The sequence below is a fragment of the Boleophthalmus pectinirostris genome, unplaced genomic scaffold, assembly GCF_026225935.1.
Source record: "Boleophthalmus pectinirostris isolate CB_2022bp ecotype Guang Dong unplaced genomic scaffold, ASM2622593v1 HiC_scaffold_7, whole genome shotgun sequence".
NCBI lineage: Eukaryota > Metazoa > Chordata > Actinopteri > Gobiiformes > Gobiidae > Boleophthalmus > Boleophthalmus pectinirostris.
The window spans coordinates 23465621-23486298 of NW_026571473.1; the positions used below are offsets into that span (position 1 = coordinate 23465621).

General features: G+C 43.9%; 3 protein-coding genes across 15 annotated transcripts in view; 1 reads left to right on the top strand and 2 right to left on the bottom strand.

Moving 5' to 3' along the window:
• The window catches only part of fryl (furry homolog, like), a 56680-nt gene extending 42500 nt beyond the window's left edge, over positions 1–14180 (top strand). For 8 of the 13 annotated variants that reach the window (XM_055164875.1, XM_055164873.1, XM_055164874.1 and 5 more), the window contains 15 exons: positions 593–793; positions 926–1087; positions 1423–1533; positions 1648–1824; positions 2628–2840; positions 4121–4339; positions 6693–6833; positions 6918–7231; positions 8714–8921; positions 9007–9156; positions 9226–9324; positions 9948–10016; positions 11734–11844; positions 12327–12520; positions 12581–14180. In XM_055164875.1, coding sequence (XP_055020850.1) covers positions 593–793; positions 926–1087; positions 1423–1533; positions 1648–1824; positions 2628–2840; positions 4121–4339; positions 6693–6833; positions 6918–7231; positions 8714–8921; positions 9007–9156; positions 9226–9324; positions 9948–10016; positions 11734–11844; positions 12327–12520; positions 12581–12812 — 2601 coding nt within the window. In that variant the 3' untranslated portion in view covers positions 12813–14180. Of the gene's footprint in view, positions 1–592; positions 794–925; positions 1088–1422; positions 1534–1647; positions 1825–2627; positions 2841–4120; positions 4340–5341; positions 5605–6692; positions 6834–6917; positions 7232–8713; positions 8922–9006; positions 9157–9225; positions 9325–9947; positions 10017–11733; positions 11845–12326; positions 12521–12580 lie in introns of those variants that run through there. The other 5 variants (XM_055164866.1, XM_055164877.1, XM_055164878.1 and 2 more) reach the window with 3 other exon arrangements.
• Positions 14181–14919: 739 nt separating this feature from the next.
• On the bottom strand, positions 14920–16719 carry zar1 (zygote arrest 1). The gene is made up of 4 exons (XM_020918972.2): positions 16024–16719; positions 15461–15553; positions 15314–15388; positions 14920–15238 (listed from the first exon to the last, which is right to left on the bottom strand). The coding sequence occupies exons 1-4, from the start codon at positions 16678–16680 to the stop codon at positions 15095–15097; spliced, it is 969 nt and encodes a 322-aa protein (XP_020774631.1). The 5' UTR covers positions 16681–16719; the 3' UTR covers positions 14920–15094.
• A 179-nt stretch (positions 16720–16898) lies between these two features.
• On the bottom strand, positions 16899–20181 carry slc10a4 (solute carrier family 10 member 4). The gene is made up of 3 exons (XM_020918692.2): positions 18779–20181; positions 18494–18704; positions 16899–17916 (listed from the first exon to the last, which is right to left on the bottom strand). The coding sequence occupies exons 1-3, from the start codon at positions 19288–19290 to the stop codon at positions 17392–17394; spliced, it is 1248 nt and encodes a 415-aa protein (XP_020774351.2). The 5' UTR covers positions 19291–20181; the 3' UTR covers positions 16899–17391.
• Between the last annotated feature and the right edge of the window lie 497 nt (positions 20182–20678).

A 20678-nucleotide genomic window follows, 5' to 3' on the forward strand; every position in this document is an offset into this window, starting at 1 on the left:
CTCTTTGATTTAATGGCTAATGTCATGTAGAAAAGCGGACAACATGAAAGGCCACACTCTCTTTTCCAGGGCTATTGTTAAGGGTCCTTTTGATGGATGCACATCTCTTTATAAGAGCCTCTTAGCCCTGACCTAGTGCATTATTTGCCTCTTGCTCACAGTACCATCTGACAGCTGTTATACCATAGTGCCCTGGGCCCATCCTTTACCCGCACTGCTTTGTGTTTGTGCAGCAGCATGTGCCCCTGTATGCAGCCTTAACTCTATTTATCAACCACATTACATTTCATATATTTGATATCTCCTCATTTCTAACCATAGTGGTAGTAGCTAGTTAAGTTTAAGGGGAGGTGTCTGACACAAAAATCCTGGCACATCAGCAAAAAATTGCAAAAAACAACATATTTTGGTCTACTCCATGGAAAAATAAAAAATGGTTTGGTGACTATTATTTTGGTCCATGACAGAAAATCCAAGTAAATAACTTAATAAATGCTAAAGCTAAGCCTAAATTTTTCTTGTTTATAAAATTATTTCTCTTAAGAAGATTTTCTGACACACCTAATTATGCATTTGTAATATGTTTTTGTAGAGCCCACATTGGAAGGAGGCCCAAAACATCCTGAAACTGGTGGTGTCCCGCTCTGCCAGCCTCGTTGTCCCTGACGATGTGCAACGTTCCTACAGCACCGAATCATGTGGCTCTCCCGAAATCGCTTTCACACGTATTTTTAATAACTCGTCCAAAGAGTTGCCAGGGAAAACTCTGGACTTCCACTTTGATATCTCAGAGGTAACTTTTGTATTCATTCTTTTTACTGTAGCAGCAGAAGCTGAACTAGATCTGGACCAAGACTGGATCAGATTTTTAGAAAGTTACAGCATGGTTACAGATGCATGACTAAACCTTGTGTTGACCCGACAGACACCAATCATAGGGCATAAGTATGGGGACCAGCGCACAGCAGCGGGCCGTAATGGAAAGCCTCAGGTCATTGCAGTAACAAGAAGTACCTCGTCCACATCGTCTGGATCTAACTCAAACGGTCTGGTGCCAGTTAGCTGGAAGAGGCCTCAACTCTCTCAGGTACCTGCTTCTCACTGTTTGAGCACATACTATACAGATAGAAATGTAGGGTCTTTAATGTTGCAACTAGGGGGTGTTAATGGTCTTCAGTGGTCTGTATCAAGATTGATGTAAATTTAATAATAAAACTGTTCATCTATAAATGGAAAGAACAGTGTTGTGCAGTTGATCTGAAATGTATGTAGGTATTGAAAACCTATTATGAGATTAATTAAACTAGTTAACTATATCATTGGTAAATAAAAAAGACCACAGCACACTGTATCATAATGCATAACTGTATAATGCATAATGATATAAATATTCATTAAAGTTTTTTTTCTGCCTTTTTGTAGAGACGAACTAGAGAGAAGCTCATGAATGTCTTGTCTCTGTGTGGTCCTGAATCGGGTGTTGCGAAAAATCCTTCTGTAAGACTCCTCTCGTACTCTAAAGCCTCTGACAAGGTCTCTGTAAATGATATACACTGAAAACATTGCCTTTTACATGTTCTATTTGTGTGCTGTAGTTCTTATATACACTTACACATCACCAATATAAAGTTTTATCATTGGTTTTAGGTGGTGTTTTCGTCCAATGAAGATCTTGACACCGGGGACCAGCAGACCAGCCTCATTCCGACTGTGGAGGAGGTGGTCAGAGAAGAGGACGTACAGGGAGAAGACACAGGAAGTGAGCAACAGTTTGGGGTCTTCAAGGACTTTGACTTCCTGGATGTGGAGCTGGAAGATGCCGAGGTGAGACTTTTGATTAAAACGCCCACTTATGTTTATTTGATTTGGTATTAACCACATGGATACACTTGTCTCGTCTCATATCACTATCAATTTTGTCTCTGTCCTCTAAGTGTTCTGACCCCAGCTGTTGAAAAGTTATTAATATTGTCTGTCTTTGGTCCAATAACATTTGTGTTCTCTGTCTTCTCTTGCCACAAGGAGTTGCAGGTAAGCCTGTGGTCCAGAGAGCTTCTGTTCCATGTTCCTCACAGTGCCATAGTGACATTATTTTAATCCACAAATGCTGTTGTGAATGTACCAGTTATAGCTGTTTGGTGTTTAGATGTGTTGTGGGCAAAGTCATCCATTTGTGCAGTTGTTCTGATCCATTTTGATTTTGTATTGACATGACCCAGTGGTTCTCAAACTTTTTACTACTCCTGTAAGAAATTTGAACATATTTACTTTGTAATGCTATTTATATTCATACTAGATGATATTAGCACAGGCCTATGCTATGTATTTACTTTGATTATTTAACCCCAATCTAGCAAAGGTTGTAGAAAGGCTCTATAAATTAGGAAGTCAGTGTCAGGAAGGGCATCTGGTGCAAATTGCACACCAAATGTGCTTGTCAATCAGCATTCCCTACAAGGCAGGTGATCTACTTTAGATATTGTACAAATAAATTTAAATTGCTATTTAACAGTTTGAGAACCATTACAGTGCATTAGTCTTGTGCTTTGTTTTTAAAGATTATCTTTCTTTCTTTCTTTCTGCATACTTTTAACTGTGTTATCCTTAAACTTTCTTTGCGTTTATAGGGAGAGAGCATGGACAACTTCAACTGGGGTGTCCGGCGGCGCTCCTTGGAGAGTATGGACAAAGGGGACGGAGACGGGGACACTCCATCCCTGCAGGAGTGCCAGTATTCAGGCAGCACGCCAAGCCTAAATCTCACCAACCACGAAGACACGGACGAATCGTCAGAGGAGGAGGTACTGAGCGCTAGCCAGATTCTCAACCGCTCTCGTCTCGTAAGTCCCAACAGGAAACACTCGTGCCCACCATGCTTCCCTCACAGTGCGCTAGCATGGTGTGTGTGTTTGTGTGCGCTGAGCTGGACCTGCTGCCTCTCTGCACACACGGCTAGGCGCTTGCTTCTGCGCTGGTGGTAGTCGCCCCTTCAAAATTTAAGCTCAAGCTTTTTGCCTTTAAGCCTTACTATAATTCTGTGCCTCTCTGTAGTAATTTTGTCCCATGGGTAAGTTAAGTAAATCTCCCAGCTTTTAATTCACATTTGAATATATTTTTGTACTTGCAATTCATCTCATCCGGACTTGGCCAGCCAGACAGATCGTATAATTCTTTTATTGAAATGAGTTGGAATGCTTCCTAACTCAAACTGCTTTCCTCTGATGACGAACCAACTAAACACTGCTGCAAGATTACAGAAGAAAAAGATATGAAATATTTTTGAATGAAAGATACTTGGGAGGAGCATTCAGGGTAATATCTATATAATTATATAGATTATAATAATCTATATAATTGTTGTAAAATGTCTTTAGCTTTTTCTAATAACATTACTACTACTAATAGAAATTAGTTTGACTTGCCTTACAACCCTGATATTGTTTTGCTGCTTTTTTCTAACACCTTGGCTTGTTTGCCTGCTAAAGCTGTTCATAGTTCAATGCTTTACCTCGTATAATGGGGACATTTTCTTTTTTCTGCTCTTCTTGATGTGGGTAGTGCACGGTGAGAGAATGAGTTTTTGCTTTTAATAGTCCTTGACACATGTAGAATGTTTTGTACTAGACTATAACACGCAATATTTCAATGGTTAAATGCACTGATGGAATGTATGAATGACATTAACATTACTTGATATTGGCATGATTTGAGAGACATTTCAAATATATATCACTAGACTAAAATACTTAAATTGGTGTTTTGTATGTTTCAAAAACAACTTTACATGCATCAGCTACCAAATATTTATCCCCTAATCACTAAACGGATAGTGTACTGAATGCCTTTTTGTTCACTTACGAGGGAGAGTTGGAAATAATTGGTGCCAGAAACAAAATACAATGAAAGTAACATGAAATTAGAAACTGAATTTTCCCTGCATCTCCCCAGGGTTTGATTATATTGTGCTAAATTAGTCTGTTTGCTTTGTACATGTGATATTGGTCTATACAAAACAATATTAAATGCATACACGCCTCACAGGGTTATGATATAGATATAAATAAATAATTCACGGGTTTTGTATCCACACTAAAGCTAAGCACATATGGTCTCTTTGCAGCTCAACAGTGATTCAGCCACAGATGACACGGCTTCCAACCATGTGGACTCCCTCCAGCAGTCGCAGGAATCATCCAGCAGTGCCCTAACAGAGGAGCACCCTGTCCTGCCCTCCTCTTTACCCACCCTCCCTCACCTGGATAGCCCTTCCCTCCCTCACCTGGATAGCCCCATGTTGGAGAGGGCCCACTCAGACAGCACCAGCAGCCAGCTGCCTGAGGTGCGATCATTGGGGAGCAACAATAAACTGTGGTGTTCGGGTGCTTTCTAGCTCTTTCTCTCTCTCTCTCTCTGTCTCTCTCTCTCTCTGTCTGCTTGTGGGGGACTGCTGCTTGGTTAGATGCATGTACAGGAGGCTGGATGGCATTTGGTGGTTGACTTCACTTAAATAGCATCTTCATCACTTTTAGCTTGGACATCATGCCTATGTTTCTATGGACCTTTCTGCCTCTGCTTGCTTTGGGCTTAGATGTGTCTTATATCTTATAGTTGAAGCAGATGGGGCTTGCTCTTGTGATTGTGGGAGCAAAAACAAAAACTCACCTCAGGTCAGCTGTCACTGCTAACCTCCAATAATGGCAATTGGCACTAAACCCTCCATGTAAACTAAAGGACAGTCTCCTCTATCCCTGTCTTCAGCTCCAGTCTGTGTGAGTATCTATAGTCAGTCTATGGAAAAGCGTTGGTGTTCCAGCTAATGAAACCCACCCATTTGATTTTATACTGTATTAACATATTATTGACATGTATTCATGACCAGCTTGCTATCCACTGCTACTGACATTTATTGCTTATACTAACATTTTTATGTTGTCTGATTTGCATCTCTTTAGCTTGGGACACTGGAGATGAGTAAAAATCCTTTGTTGTAGTGTAATTACACTTAATATCTTATGGTTTTGGTTGATACTGTGAGATATTACACATTTTAATGCACTATTTATTTGGGCTGCAATTTTATTTATTTTACACCAAATTTCCTGCTTATTACCACAACAGTGTATTTTAGATTTCTATATATTTGTCAGAATCACTTTAGGACTTCCAAATTGATCCAGAATAATTGTCAAATTCTTCAGCTGTTCTGTATATTGCACTAGAAAACAGTAAATTTGCATCATACTGTGCAACCTTAGTAGGCAGCTTTTATACTATACATATTATGCTTCTGTTCTCTTCTTCTTTATCATGACATTTCTCAAACACACATGTAACTTTCTAGGAACTCAGATCGTTGCATTGGTCTCAAGAGCAATTGAAGGACATCAGCTCCATCACAGCAGCGGCTCTTAGTGAAATGAGCCCCAGATAAAACCATCAATACTCTTCCTCATTCGCTCCAGGACGGGCCAACGACGACCACTTCTAAAAGCTTTCTGTAATATCCCGGCTGTCTCGAGCTGATGTACTGGCCCCCTGCCACACTCCGCTCCCTAATGCATTAAAATAAAACAAGAAAAAACAAGCCAGGAATAAAGCAATTAGTGCCTGGATGGTAACTGTCATTTCGCATATATATATATATATATATGGGCACTCGAATTAGTCTATTGGCAAGTGTCTAATATAGAGAAACTAGAAGCCCTTCACCATCGCTGCTAAAGATGTGGTTAGATGCCACTATGACAAAGTTGTATTTACACATACCGGTACTTACAGTACTAGCCATAAATCACTACTAACAAGTATGGACTGCAATTCATCCCAGTCTACCCCTGATACGCACACCCTCTCAGCCTCGTCAGTTTTATTGGCACAAGGGTCAACTTTGTAACGGCATGTCCCTGATAGATTGATATTGGTCTCTAGATAGATTGATATCGGCTCTGTTTATTGATTCTTGTTCATTTTAAATTTCTCACGAGGGATGTTAGCATGTTCTGTGGCGTGAAAAACCATTTCGCAGGAAGTTAAGTAACATCCAAAGCGCTGACTAGGCTCCCTCAAGTGTCATTGACATGAATATGTGATTCTAAGTAATATCCATAGCCAGTTTCATAGAGGAGATGGGACCATTCAAGAAGTGTGCGACGTGCTTCGGTTCACTTTAGGAGTTGGAGGCAAGCCATCGACACAGTTTTACAGAAATATGCATGTTATAAAAAGGCCGTACCAGTATCGGCATGCATTCAGTAACAGTGTAACAGTGGTTTTCAAGCCGCGGTACTCGTCCCACTGATAGTATGTAGATTGGTAATGGTACTGTGTGGAAGATTTTTATATTACCTTTTTAACAAATTTTGGACTTTAGCTTTAGTCCTGTTTTGTTATTCCAGCTAAACCAAGATTAGTCTTGTTTTGGTCCAGAATTAGTGGTTGTATTAGTTGTATTAGTCAGAGTAGTTTTGCCCAAATCTGAAATATCACAGCTGCTGTTCCTTCAGTTTACTCCAGTTGCATTCCTTGCCATGTCTTTAAATAAGATATGTTAAACAATCACTGTCTTAGTAACTTTGTTTTGGAAAGCGCGTCCTAATATTTGACCGGTACTGTAGTTTTTCCCCTCTAATTCATCATAGTATGGACAAGAAGGCAACTCAAGCTGAGCTCCCTCTTGTGGTCGTGCGTTACAGGATGCTGTGAGTATGACTGCGGTGGACGAGCTTAGCAGCAGCGTCAGTGAAGATACAGGGTTTTGTAGCGCCCCTCCTCTGCCGCCGGACCTCTCTGATCCCCATGACCCGTCAGACGGTCAGGACTTGGATGATGCACAGGTAGGATTGTTACAATGTTTAATGAAAATAAAAGTGTTAAATTTCATTGTCTTCTCAGTATTGATTCTGACATTTGTCCCTTAGGAGGACATGCCAGAGGTGCTAGAGGTTCAGGAGGAGGTACTGGAGGTCTTGGAGGAGATTTTGGAGGTACAGGAGGAAGTCTTGGACCCTCAGGTGGAGTTGGACCCCGCCCCCCCTCCTCCGCCCGCCATAGATACACCCCCAGGCTCTCTTTGTGAGGAAGTGCTACCCCTCCCTCCTGAGGCTAAACCTGACCCAGAGCAGGACCCGGACAGCACCTGTGGGTCCATGTGGGAGAATGATGTGACCCAGGCCCTGAAGGAGCTGGATGAGCGCTGTGAAGAGGAGGGGGGCGATTTCTCCGGGATGTCCAGGTAAAGCTTGGCACAAAATGCTGCTCATTTCTCAACTTTATTCATCTGCTTTTGAGATGAGGTTTTGTGTGGAAATTACTGTGTTTTGCTCTTACTTGTGGCTTTTGGATGAGTCCAAGGATATATTATTTTTGTTGCATATTACCGTTTAGTGCTATGGTTAGAGCTTCTGTCATTTCATTTTGTGTGACACTTCAACTAATACGTTTAAAGACATGTTTTAGCTGATTTTTTTTTTTATTTCTATGACATCATCTGGAAAAACTGATATCACTGACCTCTGTGCATGTTTGGCCTTTCTTAGTTCCAGTACAACAATAGAATAAAAACAAAAAGTGACACTGTTCACAAAAGAATTGATTGAATTAAAAATCGATAAAGGTTTGATGTTTATATTTGATTGTGATTCTATAAGTTACTTTATGTTGGAGAGAAAAAACATTTAGCTTGCTTAAATGCTTACAAAGTGTTGGGGCTGTGTATTCCACAGTCCAGTGTTATTGTTGTGTAATTGTTGTGTATGTGTGCAGCTCCTAATTAAAAGTCTGAGTACATTTGTTAAGAGCTTCTGTGAAAATAGATGTTTCTTCTTGGCGCTGCTCCCGCTGTCACTCTGAAGGTGGGCCAGCACTGGCTCAGGTCCACCTCCAAACACTCACTGCTCAAGGTTGTTCGTTTACTTTTGAAGGACAGCTATAAATCCAGGCTTTAACCTAAAACATTATAAGGACTGTAATAAAGACTGGTTTAGGACAGCTGACCATAACCTCCAGTTACATCACCGTGCTGAGTCTTTTGTTTGATAAGCCATACATGATTGATGTCCATCTGTGAGCGCCGCTAAGCCGCTCAAATGTGGGGCATAAAATGGTGGATGTTATCTGTGTATGAGGATTAATGAGTGGGAGAGAAAAGTCGGTGATAGTCTGGTATTTATGTTGAGCCAAAGCAGAGCATGAATCAGTGCGAGCGAGGAGCGCTGCAGTCCTGTGTGGGATGGGAGAGCAGTGCGCTAGTGTTAGCTGCAGCACAGTGGAGCTGAGAGCAAGAAGAGAGAGAGGAGAGGGGGGAGAGAGGAAGGAGAGGGGAGAGAGGGAGGCGAAGGAGGCGATACTTGGGGTGAGCATGAGGACAGAGACGGTGTCAGCGGCGGAGCTGGGCAGCGCGGGTTTCAGATACCTGTACTCTGTGTGCTTCTTCAGGCTCTTTGGTCCCAGCGGCCTGTGAGTATCTCCTGTGAGGAGAGAGTGGGGGTTTTCATGATGCTAATTGCTGTTAGCTTGTATGTTGTTATTGTGCCAGAGCACTGCAGTGGAGCTACTGACTGCGACACAGAGAGGGAGCAGGAGCAGAGGGCTTCTGTTTACTGTTGTTTACTGTTTACTGCCGGAGCATGTGTTGTTGTTTACATTGGTCCTTCAGCCTCACAGCCTGCACCATGGAGCTGCTGCTGTAGCTTATTGGCCCATTTCTCTGTTTCAGTCAGGATGAAGGTGACGCAGACTGTTTCCCCGAGGTCCAGGCCTCTCCCCCTCCGTCTCCCTTCCTGTCAGCCATATTGGCCGCTTTCCAGCCTGTCGCCTATGACAACGAGGAGGACGCTTGGCGTTGTCATGTCAACCAGATGTTGTCCGACTCCGATGGCTCCTGCGCAGTGTACACCTTCCACGTGTTCTCCAGGCTCTTCCAGGTGAAGCTGGCTCTGGATTCATACAGATTATACTTTATTACTGTAATTGTCACAACAACAACAACACAAATGTCTTTAAATTTAGAATATCCAGAGGAAGTTTGGCTCCATCACCCATGCATCAGTGCGTTTTCTGGGCGAGCGGCTGCAGCGGATGGGGAACCAGTTCCTCAGCTCTCTGGAGGTGATGACATCGCGCTCCCAGTGCCCCACAGTGCTGCTGGATGCTGAGACGGTGAGGTCACAGATGGACTGTGTGAGACATTAGGGAGATCCATGTTTTAAATGTGTTTCTCTTCTTCAGCTTGTGTCCTGTGGTCTGCTGGAGACTCTGAAGTTCAGTGTACTGGAGCTGCAGGAGCACCTGGACACATACAACAACAAGAGAGAAGCAGCCGAGATCGTAAGTGCATATTCTGACACTGGTTCTTCCCCGAGCTGACATTCTGTCTTCAATAGTGCTGAGGAGCCTTTCTGCTGCACTACTGAGTTTGCACTGTGGTGGTGTGAGTGCTGTGTCAGAGCTCTGTAAACTGCCCAATGTCCTGGTGACATCATTGCAGATGATGCTGAAGATAATCCTGTCTCTCACTGAGGCGGACATTAAACCAGCGCTCACTGTGTCTGTACCGCTCCTGCTGCTCCGCTCTGACGGGCTAAAAATAACTGTTCCTAAATCAGTTATGGTTTAGGTGAGGGAGGGGCTGGGGGAGAGGAGCGGGAGGGGGTGGGGGTGGGGGAGGGGTCCAGAGATGAGATTGCAAAGGGTTCTGGGATGCAGGGCGCTAATTGAATGAGACTGCTGTGGTCCCTGGAGGTCTAGATACTATCCCAGGCCTGTTTTAATTCGCTAAGTACAACACTCTTATTAAATCTTCTGCCTGCACTGCCTTATGACATGCACATACAAGCGCATTGTACTGCAGATTGGGCCTCACGTTTTCATGTTACCAGACCATGTTTCCTCTTTGCTAATGCTGCTACAGTGTGAGCCTGGTTTTTCTAACTCTCCTGTGAATCTTATAGTGGCTGGACAACTGCAGGAAGACTTTTGGGGACAAAGATAGTAGCCAAAAATCCAACACTCATGCACAGGTAAGTCACATTTACACAAATACAGTTAACGAATATCTGTTATGCATGCACTTACTCCCCATTATGAAGACTCTAGACTCAATGAACCTAATTATGATATGATTAAATATTCATGTAACAAATACATTTCAAACATACATTCAAACATTCTCCTCTATAATTCTACATACTTGGAAACCTAATAACATTTCTGTCCATTGGGTTTGTCCTGAACATATCCCTCCAGGGCTACCATAACTGCTCCCAGGTTGTAGAAAAATGTCCACCTTTTAAATTTTCTTGCTAACTAAAATAATAATTTTGTAAATATGACATTAATAGAATGCTAAATATATATTAATCCACTAAGCAGCACTGTAATGTACTGTACTTCCCCTTTTAAAGAGCTTTAAGATCTATTATTTAAACAAAAGGTGTTGGTTTCACTTGTTACCAAGAGATGCAACAAAGTGAAGCAATATGAGCACTGAAATGATCAAAACCAAGGTGTATGGACTTCAGAAAAACAGAGGAGCATAATATAGGACCTTCATTTTGCAGTTGCATGGTCTAAATTGCCTATCTTTCTCTCTCCATTATAGATAATTACCTACCAAAGATTTTCTTAAAAAAGATCCTAATATTTTCAGAAGCTTAAAAAGTGCACTTTGTTCCCTCTCTTCCTGCCTCTCTTCTCTCGCTCTCCTCTCGCTCTTCTATCTCTCTCTTTAGCTTTTTTCTTTCTTTCTTTCTGTAAAAGCCTGTCTTGAGCCTGACATGAGCCTGTGTGTTTTCTGACCTGTTTGAAACGATGTAACTCTGGTCTCTGTGTCTCTGCTGCTGTGTCAATGCTTGCACTAATTCTTGATCTTTCTCTCCCTGTGCGTTTGTGACCTGCTCACCCTCTTGCTTAGCAAATGGAAAATCTGGCAGTAAGTGGTTCTCATATTATGGACTCTTGATCATCGTGATTTTGGCCAAAGTGTTCACCATCCCATCACTTTTTTTCATGGCTTCATACTGAGTTCAGGCTCTGTCCACTTGTCTGTTATTTTTCCTGACTTCATCTCATTTACCTATTTTCCCCGTCAATCACAAGCTTTCCTGAAGCCGGCTCTATTGGCTGTGTTCCTAATATCGGTTTCAGAAAGGAGAGCACTAAGGGCTGGGAATAAGACCAAACATGAATGTGTCAGAATGATGGGAAACATTAGGGGTTAAGGTAACTTTGCAGTGGATTTTTAATTTTTAGTCTTTGCAAATAAAAGCTCCATATAAATAGGGAATAGAACATTGAAAAGGTAAAATGCTTTATTTGTGTTTGACAATGCGTATTTCCCAGTCCTAGATGCTTGTTAATATATTTATTTATTGAAATAACGTTACATTTTGCATGTTTATGTGTCAATAATGATACATTTGTGTTTAATATTCTGCTCGATTAGGACCATAACTTTGAGTAATCTCCATAGATCTTTTCTAAGCTTTTTTCTTTGGGCCATTTGTCCTGTTAAACACTCACAGGGTGAATAATACTGTGGCAGTCGTCCCGGTGATGGACTAGGCACTAATTGAGATTTCATGACTAATTGTATTCGCCATAGAGACTCACCTTTTACTCCATGGTCCCAATCTCGAACGCATGTTAACCTTTTCATTTCGTCATGTGTCTAACCCAGGGCCTGTCTGTGATCACAGTGATTCAGTCCTGTTCATGTGTGTGTATGTGTGTGTGTAGGAGCTGGAGCTGTGTCGGCGTCTGTACAAACTGCACTTCCAGCTGCTGCTGCTGTTTCAGGCCTACTGTAAACTCATCAGCCGTGTGGACACCATTAAGAGAGAGGCCGAGGTGAGACTGTGACCAAACTCAGGGTTGTAGGTTTTAAATGGTGATGTCTGATGTCTGACTTGTACTCTGGAACTAGTGGAATAGTGGAACTAGATAAAAGAGCTTTCTTCTTCTTCTTCTTTTTAATCTTTTTTTTTCTATAAAGGGCAAATTGCATTAGACACCTGGCCAAGGGTTTAGATTTTTTTTGCCTAATCTTTTCAAAGCCGTTTGTAAATGTAGGCCTGCTAAGCAGTAGTTACATTTTAAGAATGGTTAGTATATCTGCTGCAGTCAATGGCCATCCTGTTTGCATCTTGATGCACATTTAATCAGATTAAAGTGTTTAATGAAATTAAGTCCTTTGACAGAAGGAGCACAGAGGTTGGCCCTTCCAGTTGATATTGGATTAAGACCTTTGTTTTACTTGGACAGATCCATAGTTTGCATATAGACACTTGCATTATGCACAGCCTTATATAACTGATTTTTTTTTTTTTAAGGTTACTAACATGTCTGAGGAGCTGAGTCTGCTGGAGAGCTGTCTGAAGGAGGCGGAGCTAGAGGCAGATGTTCAGGAGGACGTGTGTATGTCGGACCACGCTCACACCAGTACCGAGACTGCCATCCAGTCCTTGATCGAGACCCTGAGAGCGCGGGACTTCAGCTCCGCCCTCACGCAGGTCAAAGTCTTCAGGTAAGAGCCACTTTCACACATGAATGATAACACAGTGTCTAAGCATGTGCTGTGTTTTAGGTCTTTGTGGCCAAACGATATCTTTGGAAACGAGTCGGACAACGCGGTCCAGACTCTTCTGCACATTTACTTTCGGCACCAGACGCTGGGCCAGACGGGTTGCCTGGCTGTGGTGGGGCCTAGCAGGGACCTGTCCCAGGCTAGCGCTCGCCTCATGGAGCTCAACCTGCAGATCCGCGAGGCTCTAAGCCGGGCTCAGGCCCCACCCACCATCATCAGCACTGGGCTGTAGGCCTCAGGACACTGGACTGAACTTAAGAGCCCCCTGCCCTGTCCCAGGACAGGCAGAGGGCTCAGGAGGGACTCCACTTTAAAGGGCTAAAGGATGTGTGGGAATAACTGACTCTTCATCTGTATCATTACATATGTGAGCAAGTAGAGCTAATATTGTTTCCCAGACAAGCCAATCTGCAAAATTCAGTTGCAATAAGTCGTTGTAGAGTGCCTGAAAAGACGGAGACAGGATGCACTGCTCCTGAGCTCCTTTAGTTTTTGCTGGATCTGCCCTGGGCCTTCTCACAGACCTATGGGCAAAGAGGGGCCTTAGGCGGAGAGGGCCAAAGGAGGCGTCAGGAGTCCAACAGAGAATCTTTAGTTTTCAAAAGCATGCTTGAAAGAGAAGATTGCTGCAAGAATATTTTTTTGAGAAATGTATTTTTATTAGAGCTAACATCCTAGGTTGTAAATGTTAGGGTATTTAACATGTATTGAACCCTGTGGGGATGTCCACCCTCAGGGATTGTAAAAAGAGAAATGTATGGTCTTTGGATCTGCTGCAACAGGTCCTGACGCAAAACTCACTCTTTAACCAAATAAGTAGCTGCCTTTAGTCCCACTGTGCGCTGTATATGAGATATTCTGATATACACGCACTGATGCATACAGACTGGCTACAACTCATTATGGAAACATAACTTATTTTACTCTGTATATATTTTAGAAATGTATAGTGTAAAACCAGTATTTTTCCCTTGTATTTTGTGTAATGCACTGTTATAAAGCCAACGAGATGAGAGGAAGTCAAGACCACATTTAAGTCTTTAAGTTTGTTTTTTCATCCAACCACAAACTTCAGAAATCACCCGTCAGTCTTGGTAAGGGGTCGTGGTCAGTGGGGTCATGGCACATTTGGGATGAGCCTTGTGGGATCGTGTGTGGCCTATAGACTCCAGTTGCACCAAATCACCAAACCACGTCCTATGCATTCCTTCTGTCCACTGTGATTCTGTTGTCCCTGGCGTATCTATGTAAAGCTTTATGAGAGGGGCGTGGGTTATTGTCTCTGTAGGTTGACCACTGCAGCGCCCCCAATGTCATGTTGAAGTCAATGCGCTCAGAATGGCCCATAGTGCTGCTGTGACTGCTGGATTTAAACCCAAATGCTTTTTGGAAATTGCGGCACATGGTTGTCAGTCACTGTACTCATTCCTCAGAGAGCTTTTTCCTGCTTGTTTGGTACATATGAATGCTGTTCTTAATTATTTAATGAAAAATATTATTTACCTGGAAAATGCATTAATGTAGAGGTGCATTATACAGTTTTTTCTTCACTCACATACCAGCCTTCTCTGGATAAATAAAATCTAATCAATAAATTAAACTGGAGTGTTTTAATCCTTGACTTTTAGCTATACACATTTACAAATGGTGAATGCATGTGGTGGAAACAAGTATGACCAGTTCAAACTTTTCACAATACATCACCAGTACATGGTCGAAAATGACACAAAACTAGGGGTTCAATATTATTTATTGGAGAGGTCTCTGTACCCTGTGTGATACTTATTGGTGTAATATGGAGTGACTCGAACAAGATTTTTGCCACCTGCACACGTATAATCTCTGAAAAAATGTACCTTTGATTGAACAGGGTCGTGTCCTTTAGTCCGAGAGAAGCTGACTGCATCAGAGGAGCTGCTTTTTTCCCCCAGCGCTTATAGTTATGCAAATTAGCCATGTGGTTTAAAAGTTAGTTTCTATAAAATGTGACGAAATGCGCGCAAAGCTGCAATAAACACATCAAAACACACTGGTGTGGTCCTACCCCTGGTTAGGATCCTCCTGAGCTTCCCATGCTGAAGGAGCCATGAAAGGAAGCATAATTGCTCCTTTCCTTAATGATCCTTATAGCTTACAATGATACTGGTCCCGGTCAATAAGGAAAATAACTTCCTAAGCACATTCAACCATTTTGGCAAGCACCACGTGAGTTAAAGCAACTCAAGTAGGTAAGGACAACTTAAACGAGTCTAGAGTTATCTCTTCAGATCTCAACATAAGCTGTACTTAATTATACAACTGTTTGTAATTGGTCTTTTTGGAGACATGAACATTTCTCATTTCAGAGTGCAAGATACCCATTTATTACATTTGCCAAATGTCAGGCGTGAATCACAAATCTAATTCACAAACAAAGGAAAAAAATAAAGCTTTTTTCATCTGCAAATACACGATTAAGGAGGATCCAACGCGTGTCTTATGCAACATGTGAATGAATGGGCAGGTTGGGTATTTCTATATGATGTATTTGAAGCTGAACGTGCTGTCGCAGGAGAGCCTTTTGCCTTTGCACCTGCCGCACAGGTCCTGTCTGTGCGGCCGCTTCGGGTCCACGTGCCGCGGGGTTATTGCACAGATGCACCGGGCCTTCTTACAGCTCTGAAAAGATATTAAAGCCCTTATCGTTTTATCATTCATATAAACAGGCAGCAGAACACGAGACTAGAGCCTTACGTGACATGTGATGTCCTCTACACGATATGGGTTAAACTCCTTTTGGCACTTCCTACAATACTGTTTGAAGTAAACCTGAAAAGTATAAACATTTTAGTGGACAGGGGTCATATGGGGATTTTGCTGTCATGCTCAATCTTATCTTACCTTGTTTGTGCCCTGGACACACCACACATACGCACTCTCCCATCGCAGATTACAATCTCTGCAGTGGTAATATCCGTACTTCTGTTCAAGAAACTGAAAAGGAGCACGGTTAACGCTTTGTGGTCTGGATTAAACCAAGATCAAGTAGCCTACATGTAATAATGGCTACTGCATCATGATGCTGAGACTAGGAAGGCCGCTCCATCAAGGCTAAATCCAATTTTCCACATAACACCTTGATATAATATAGAAGTATGCTATTGTGACAAACCCATTCTGTTCACCCTCTAAACCAAAGTGCATTTCTACCTCCTGTTAAATGTTTTTCAATCCATTACATTATCTTACAACAAGGAGTGTGTTCAAATGTGGACCACTTTAGAAGTCTGGAACTGACCAGCAAGTATCTAATATTCATCAGTCATGACTGACACAGGTTGCATCTGTGGTTGTATTAAGGAGTGGTGATGCCACCATCTTCCCTGCAGTTCGTTTTCCATACTGGATGTTGTGCATATTTGGACTCACTGGTTCCCCAGTCTCTGGTATCACCACTTTCTCACCTGAAAGCGCACGCGCGTCTTGCCCTTTGACCCGTCGGGAGTGGTTTGAACCTCTTCATTTTTTGTCTGTTTTGGTTTGGCCGTTTTTTCACGCGGTTCTGTGGAATTTATGTTGTTATTCTCTTCCGTTTCTTCGCTGTTGTCTTTGTCAGTGTCATCAGATGGCTCGTTAGTTTGGGTCTCTCCGAGAGCTTCTTTGTTTTCGTTCACTAGGAAAGACGTGACGCTCCGGTACGCGACAGGGGAGTACACAGCGATTGTGCGGGGGTATCGGACATTATCGGGGAATTTGGGACTGCCGAGACTGCTGCTCGGAGAACCAAGATCTGGAGTTTTCTTCCGGCGCTGGAGGTCCCGCTTCAGGGCGAGGAGAGTCCGCGGCCCGATAGAGCACTGCACCGAGGCGGTCCTCTTCGGGTTCACCTGCACCGCCACGTCCTTGGTGTTGGCCTTGCGCAGTCTCGGCGTGAGTTTGGGGTTAATTTGGGACAGGATGGACTTGAGTTGCGCGCGCTGCTGGTTGTTGAAGGCTTCCGCGTCGCCATATGATATGTAACTTTTATATTTCCACGCGTCTTTGGTGCGGGGGTATCTGCCAATGTAGGGGTTATATGAATAGAAATAGTTGTCTAAAGGATCAGCTCCATACGCTGCCATTTTGTTACCAACCCGAGCTCGCACGTGCTCCGTTTATATAAATTAGACTGAGCCTTAGCACCACTGGACGTAATGAGGCACAGGTGTGACACTTTGATATCACCATAAAAAGAGCAGCACATCAACAACAACACCAACACACGCGTTTACGCTCCATATGGATTTATTACATACATGTATTTACTTTATACATTTGTACATTATACTTTTAGCACATGATGACTTGGCACTGCTTGGTTGAAAATCCTGATACTAGATGTATGGCTTTTGGCAACAGTAAAGCTTATGCTGCATTTGGTCCATATGTGTCAAACATGAATGAAGAGACCTTTGCCACATTATATTTGCAACATGTATAGAGATTTAGGCTAGGTTAAATTACGCCACCAGCATTATGAATGAACAAGAGGCCACCTGATTCTTGGTGCCCAATCTCAAAATGGAGAAAGAGGTAGAGAGATATGGAGCAAACTATCCCTAGCCAGGACAAATGGGGCCTACAAAGTGGGGCCTTCGGTGTGCCAGCAGATACACAGACCTATGAAGCAGCAAAACTTTACTTTAAAGTGAGCGACACTGAATGAATCAGCCAATGAAGCACCTTTATGAGCATGCAAAGTGCAGTTGTGTTAACATCCAGAAAACCACTAGATCTCTGAATGGTGTATAGTCCTTCAGTGTAGACCTCCTCAGAGGAGGAGGAGGAGCAGCTCACACTGGGGTGGGGTCCGGGGGGCACGGGTCCAGGCTTATACTGTTGGGATCGCTCACTGTGACTGCCCCGTAGGAGGAGTCAAAATCCTCGTCGGTAAATCTCTGGTAGGTAATGTCTGTGTCCTCACTGTCCTTCATGGGCTCTGGTTTCTGCAGGACCTCTTTCCTGTAAAACCTGTAGCCCAGTATAAAGACCCCTGCCTCCGCGGCCTGGAACAGCGCGTAGAGCAGCGGGAACATGTACATACCGCCCATGAGCTGCGGCGGGAAGGCCAGCTTCAGGATCGCGGTGCACAGCTGCACGTTCTGGCAGCCAGTCTCCAGAGAGACCGCGCGGCGACTGTTGGGCGGCAGGTTGAAGAGCACCGCGAGGCCGTAACCTGCCGCGTACCCGCACGCGGGCATCAGGATTGCCACTATGTACACGGAGATAGGGATAGTGGAGAGAAGCTCTGGACCCAGCATGGCTCCAGTGAGAATGAACAGCAGGATCAGGGTGACCAACAGGGACCACAGAGAGGCCTAAAACACATGAACATGTTTAGATATACATCATAAGCTCTTATGACTTTACGCAACTTCAGCTTCAACTAAAGGTAGCCGTGTCTACAGAAGTCAGCGCCTCTTGAGTAGAGCAGCTCTGGGAGTGGAGGTTTAGCTCGGTCTAACTCACAATTTTGTAGTGTCAGAGTGAAACAGTGAATTGAACCTGATAGTTCTAATGTGTTCTGTGAAGAGCCGATATATACATACATACATACATACATACATACATACATACATACATACATACATACATACATACATACATACATACCCATACCCCAAATTAAGCTTTTTTCTGTCTTTAGTTCCCCAAGGTTTCTAAAGGGTTAACAGATTGTTGTCTTTGGATAGTCTTAAGAGCTCGGTTGATAATGATCACTGTCCTCTGGGAGCAAAGTGGCCCTGACTTTTATGAGCTGAAGGAGGAGCGTTTCCTGTCACTGATGTCGCTCAGAGAGTCACAGAATTACGCAGTGCGCCTTTGCGCATTTGGAGCTTTAACCAACCCTGGTTTGAACACGACCAGCTACATCTGCCACCTTCTGAGGGTTACCTTGAGCACCATATCTGCCACGCGCGTGTGTCGGTATCTCAGCATGACCCCTAGCCCTATGGGGATGAGGGTGCTGCACAGTGTCAGAATGATGGCCCCGAAGGGCATGAGGTCCACCACGGGGGTGTTAATCCACGCGCGGCTGTAGATCCACAGACACAATGGCATCAGCACGAGCGCCAGCAGTGTTGACGAGATGGTCATGATGATGCTGCATAGAAAGAAGATTATATGGTTAGGAGAGCCACGCGTGCGCGCCCAGACTCTCACGAGACAAGGTGTTACCTGAGGTTCATCTCGCCATGTGCGAGCAGTGACATGATGTTGGACAAGTTGCCCCCGGGGCAGCAGCCGCACAGCAGCACGGCCATCGCCGCCACATCGTCCAGAGAGAAGGCAAGTGCTAATAAAAAGGCCACGAGCGGCATAATTACAAATTGGCACACGAGCGCCAAAAGTACCCCGATGGGTTTACGCACGTGCTCCCCGAGCTGAGCCACATCCACCGTGCATCCCAGTCCCAACATAGTGAAGCACAGCACCAGTCCCACAAACACATTGATACCATGGCTCAGTGGAGAGTCCCAGAAGGCAGGAATCCCGGGAGGAACAAGAGTTGGCAGCACGGCCATCAGATTTACTTCTGCGCCGCTCCCAAAAATCCGCTCCACAAACACCGCGCTGAGAGCCACCGGTGCAGCCGCGGACCCTGGTTCTGGGGCCACAGTGCGCCCCTGAGCATGCATCATGATCAAGTCTGTGAAACCCACCGTCCTGGTCTCGTTGGAGATGTCCATTGCGCAACAGGAGTCTCTGTCCAAAGTCGGGATGCTCTGGAGGCACTCGTGCGTAAAATGACTTCCTAGTGGCGCGCGATCCCTAATAAAAAACTGTAGGTCCAGTGCGCGCCGGACGCGACGGAGCCATCACTGGGTTTAAAGGCACTCGGTGAGTCACTCTCGTGCCACAGATTGGCTCCCACGCACGCGCGCATCGCTTGAGGGCTGTGCACACTTGGAGCTCGAGCCCGAGGGTGAGCCAATCAATAGCGACCAGTCCTTTTATACTGACCACCCGTGCGACTTCCCACTCCTTCAGGAAGACTCCCAATATCAATATTATTTAACAGCATTCCATTTGGAAATGAGTCGCAGTCAAGACAACACTTAAAAACTTAGATCTTCATAGAAAGAAAAGAGGCAGAGGCTGTTTGTCGAGCTCCACTAAGCACGCGCCTCTTTATCCTCGTGCAGTGGCTGTGAAAACTGCGCGTGCTGCTTTTATCCAAGAGCCGTTTCTTCCAGATGCGCTTTACGCACGACTCCTCCCAGGACAGCTCTCCTCCAGCACACCACACACTTTAAACTAATATAAGGAAAAGCCTGGCAGTGTCAAGACTGATGACAAATTGCCCCGAGGGTGTAATACAAATTAGACGTAGTTCATCTGTAGCAATAGACGATACGATTTTCTTTTCTTTCTTTCTTTTTTTTTTTTTTTTAAAACAACTCCTTGTTAATAATCTTGTCACTGGCACCCGTTCGCAAGGGGACAGTGTGCAAAGAATGTGAAATGATGGATAGAAACTGAATCACATTTCCTCCCCTCTCACGTCATGTTGGTCATAATGACCTCACTTGTGTTTCGGGGTGCTCAGACGTCACCGGTGTCCTGTTCCCGGAGCGCGTGTCCCCCGAACACTGAAGTACCCAGACAGTATGACGCCATACACCCCCTTCCCTTCCCTCCCCCCGCCCCCTCTACAACCACTGGCCCTGTGCCCAGAACTGTAGGATACTGTAGGATACTGTACTCCAAAGATTAGTTTACCGGTTGTGTCGTTGACACATAGGTGAAGTGATCCAATTGAATACTACCCTATGGATTTCAAACAGTTACAAAATTGTCTTTTACTAATTTAATTCACCCTGCAGAGTAATCATGAGTCATCAGTCAGGGGTTAAAGGTGCAGAATGACAGACATGCTTCTTTGAGTCTGACCAGGAAAACTGTGATGGAGAAATGGTGGGAGTAGCTGCCACTTCAAGTATTTTCACCAGCCAACTTCATCTTTGGTCAGTCAGCAAATGCTCAACCCACTGCACCCTAAATGGATAATGCAGATAAGTCATTTCAGAAATGTTGTTATGCAGAGAGTAAAAAAAGAAATGTTATATTATTATTA

Bases quoted from the DNA above. Each gene is read 5' to 3' on its own strand.
- zar1 (XM_020918972.2), bottom strand. From the start codon at position 16,680: ATGGCAGCGTATGGAGCTGATCCTTTAGACAACTATTTCTATTCATAT. The intron at 15,554-16,023 runs GTGAGAAAGTGG...GCTCCTTTTCAG, and splicing joins AGACGCGCGTGCGCTTTCAG to TTTCTTGAACAGAAGTACGG. The intron at 15,389-15,460 runs GTAAGATAAGAT...TATACTTTTCAG, and splicing joins GTGTCCAGGGCACAAACAAG to GTTTACTTCAAACAGTATTG.
- slc10a4 (XM_020918692.2), bottom strand. From the start codon at position 19,290: ATGGACATCTCCAACGAGACCAGGACGGTGGGTTTCACAGACTTGATC. The intron at 18,705-18,778 runs GTAACACCTTGT...CTTTCTATGCAG, and splicing joins CATGGCGAGATGAACCTCAG to CATCATCATGACCATCTCGT. The intron at 17,917-18,493 runs GTAACCCTCAGA...CATGTGTTTTAG, and splicing joins TGGCAGATATGGTGCTCAAG to GCCTCTCTGTGGTCCCTGTT.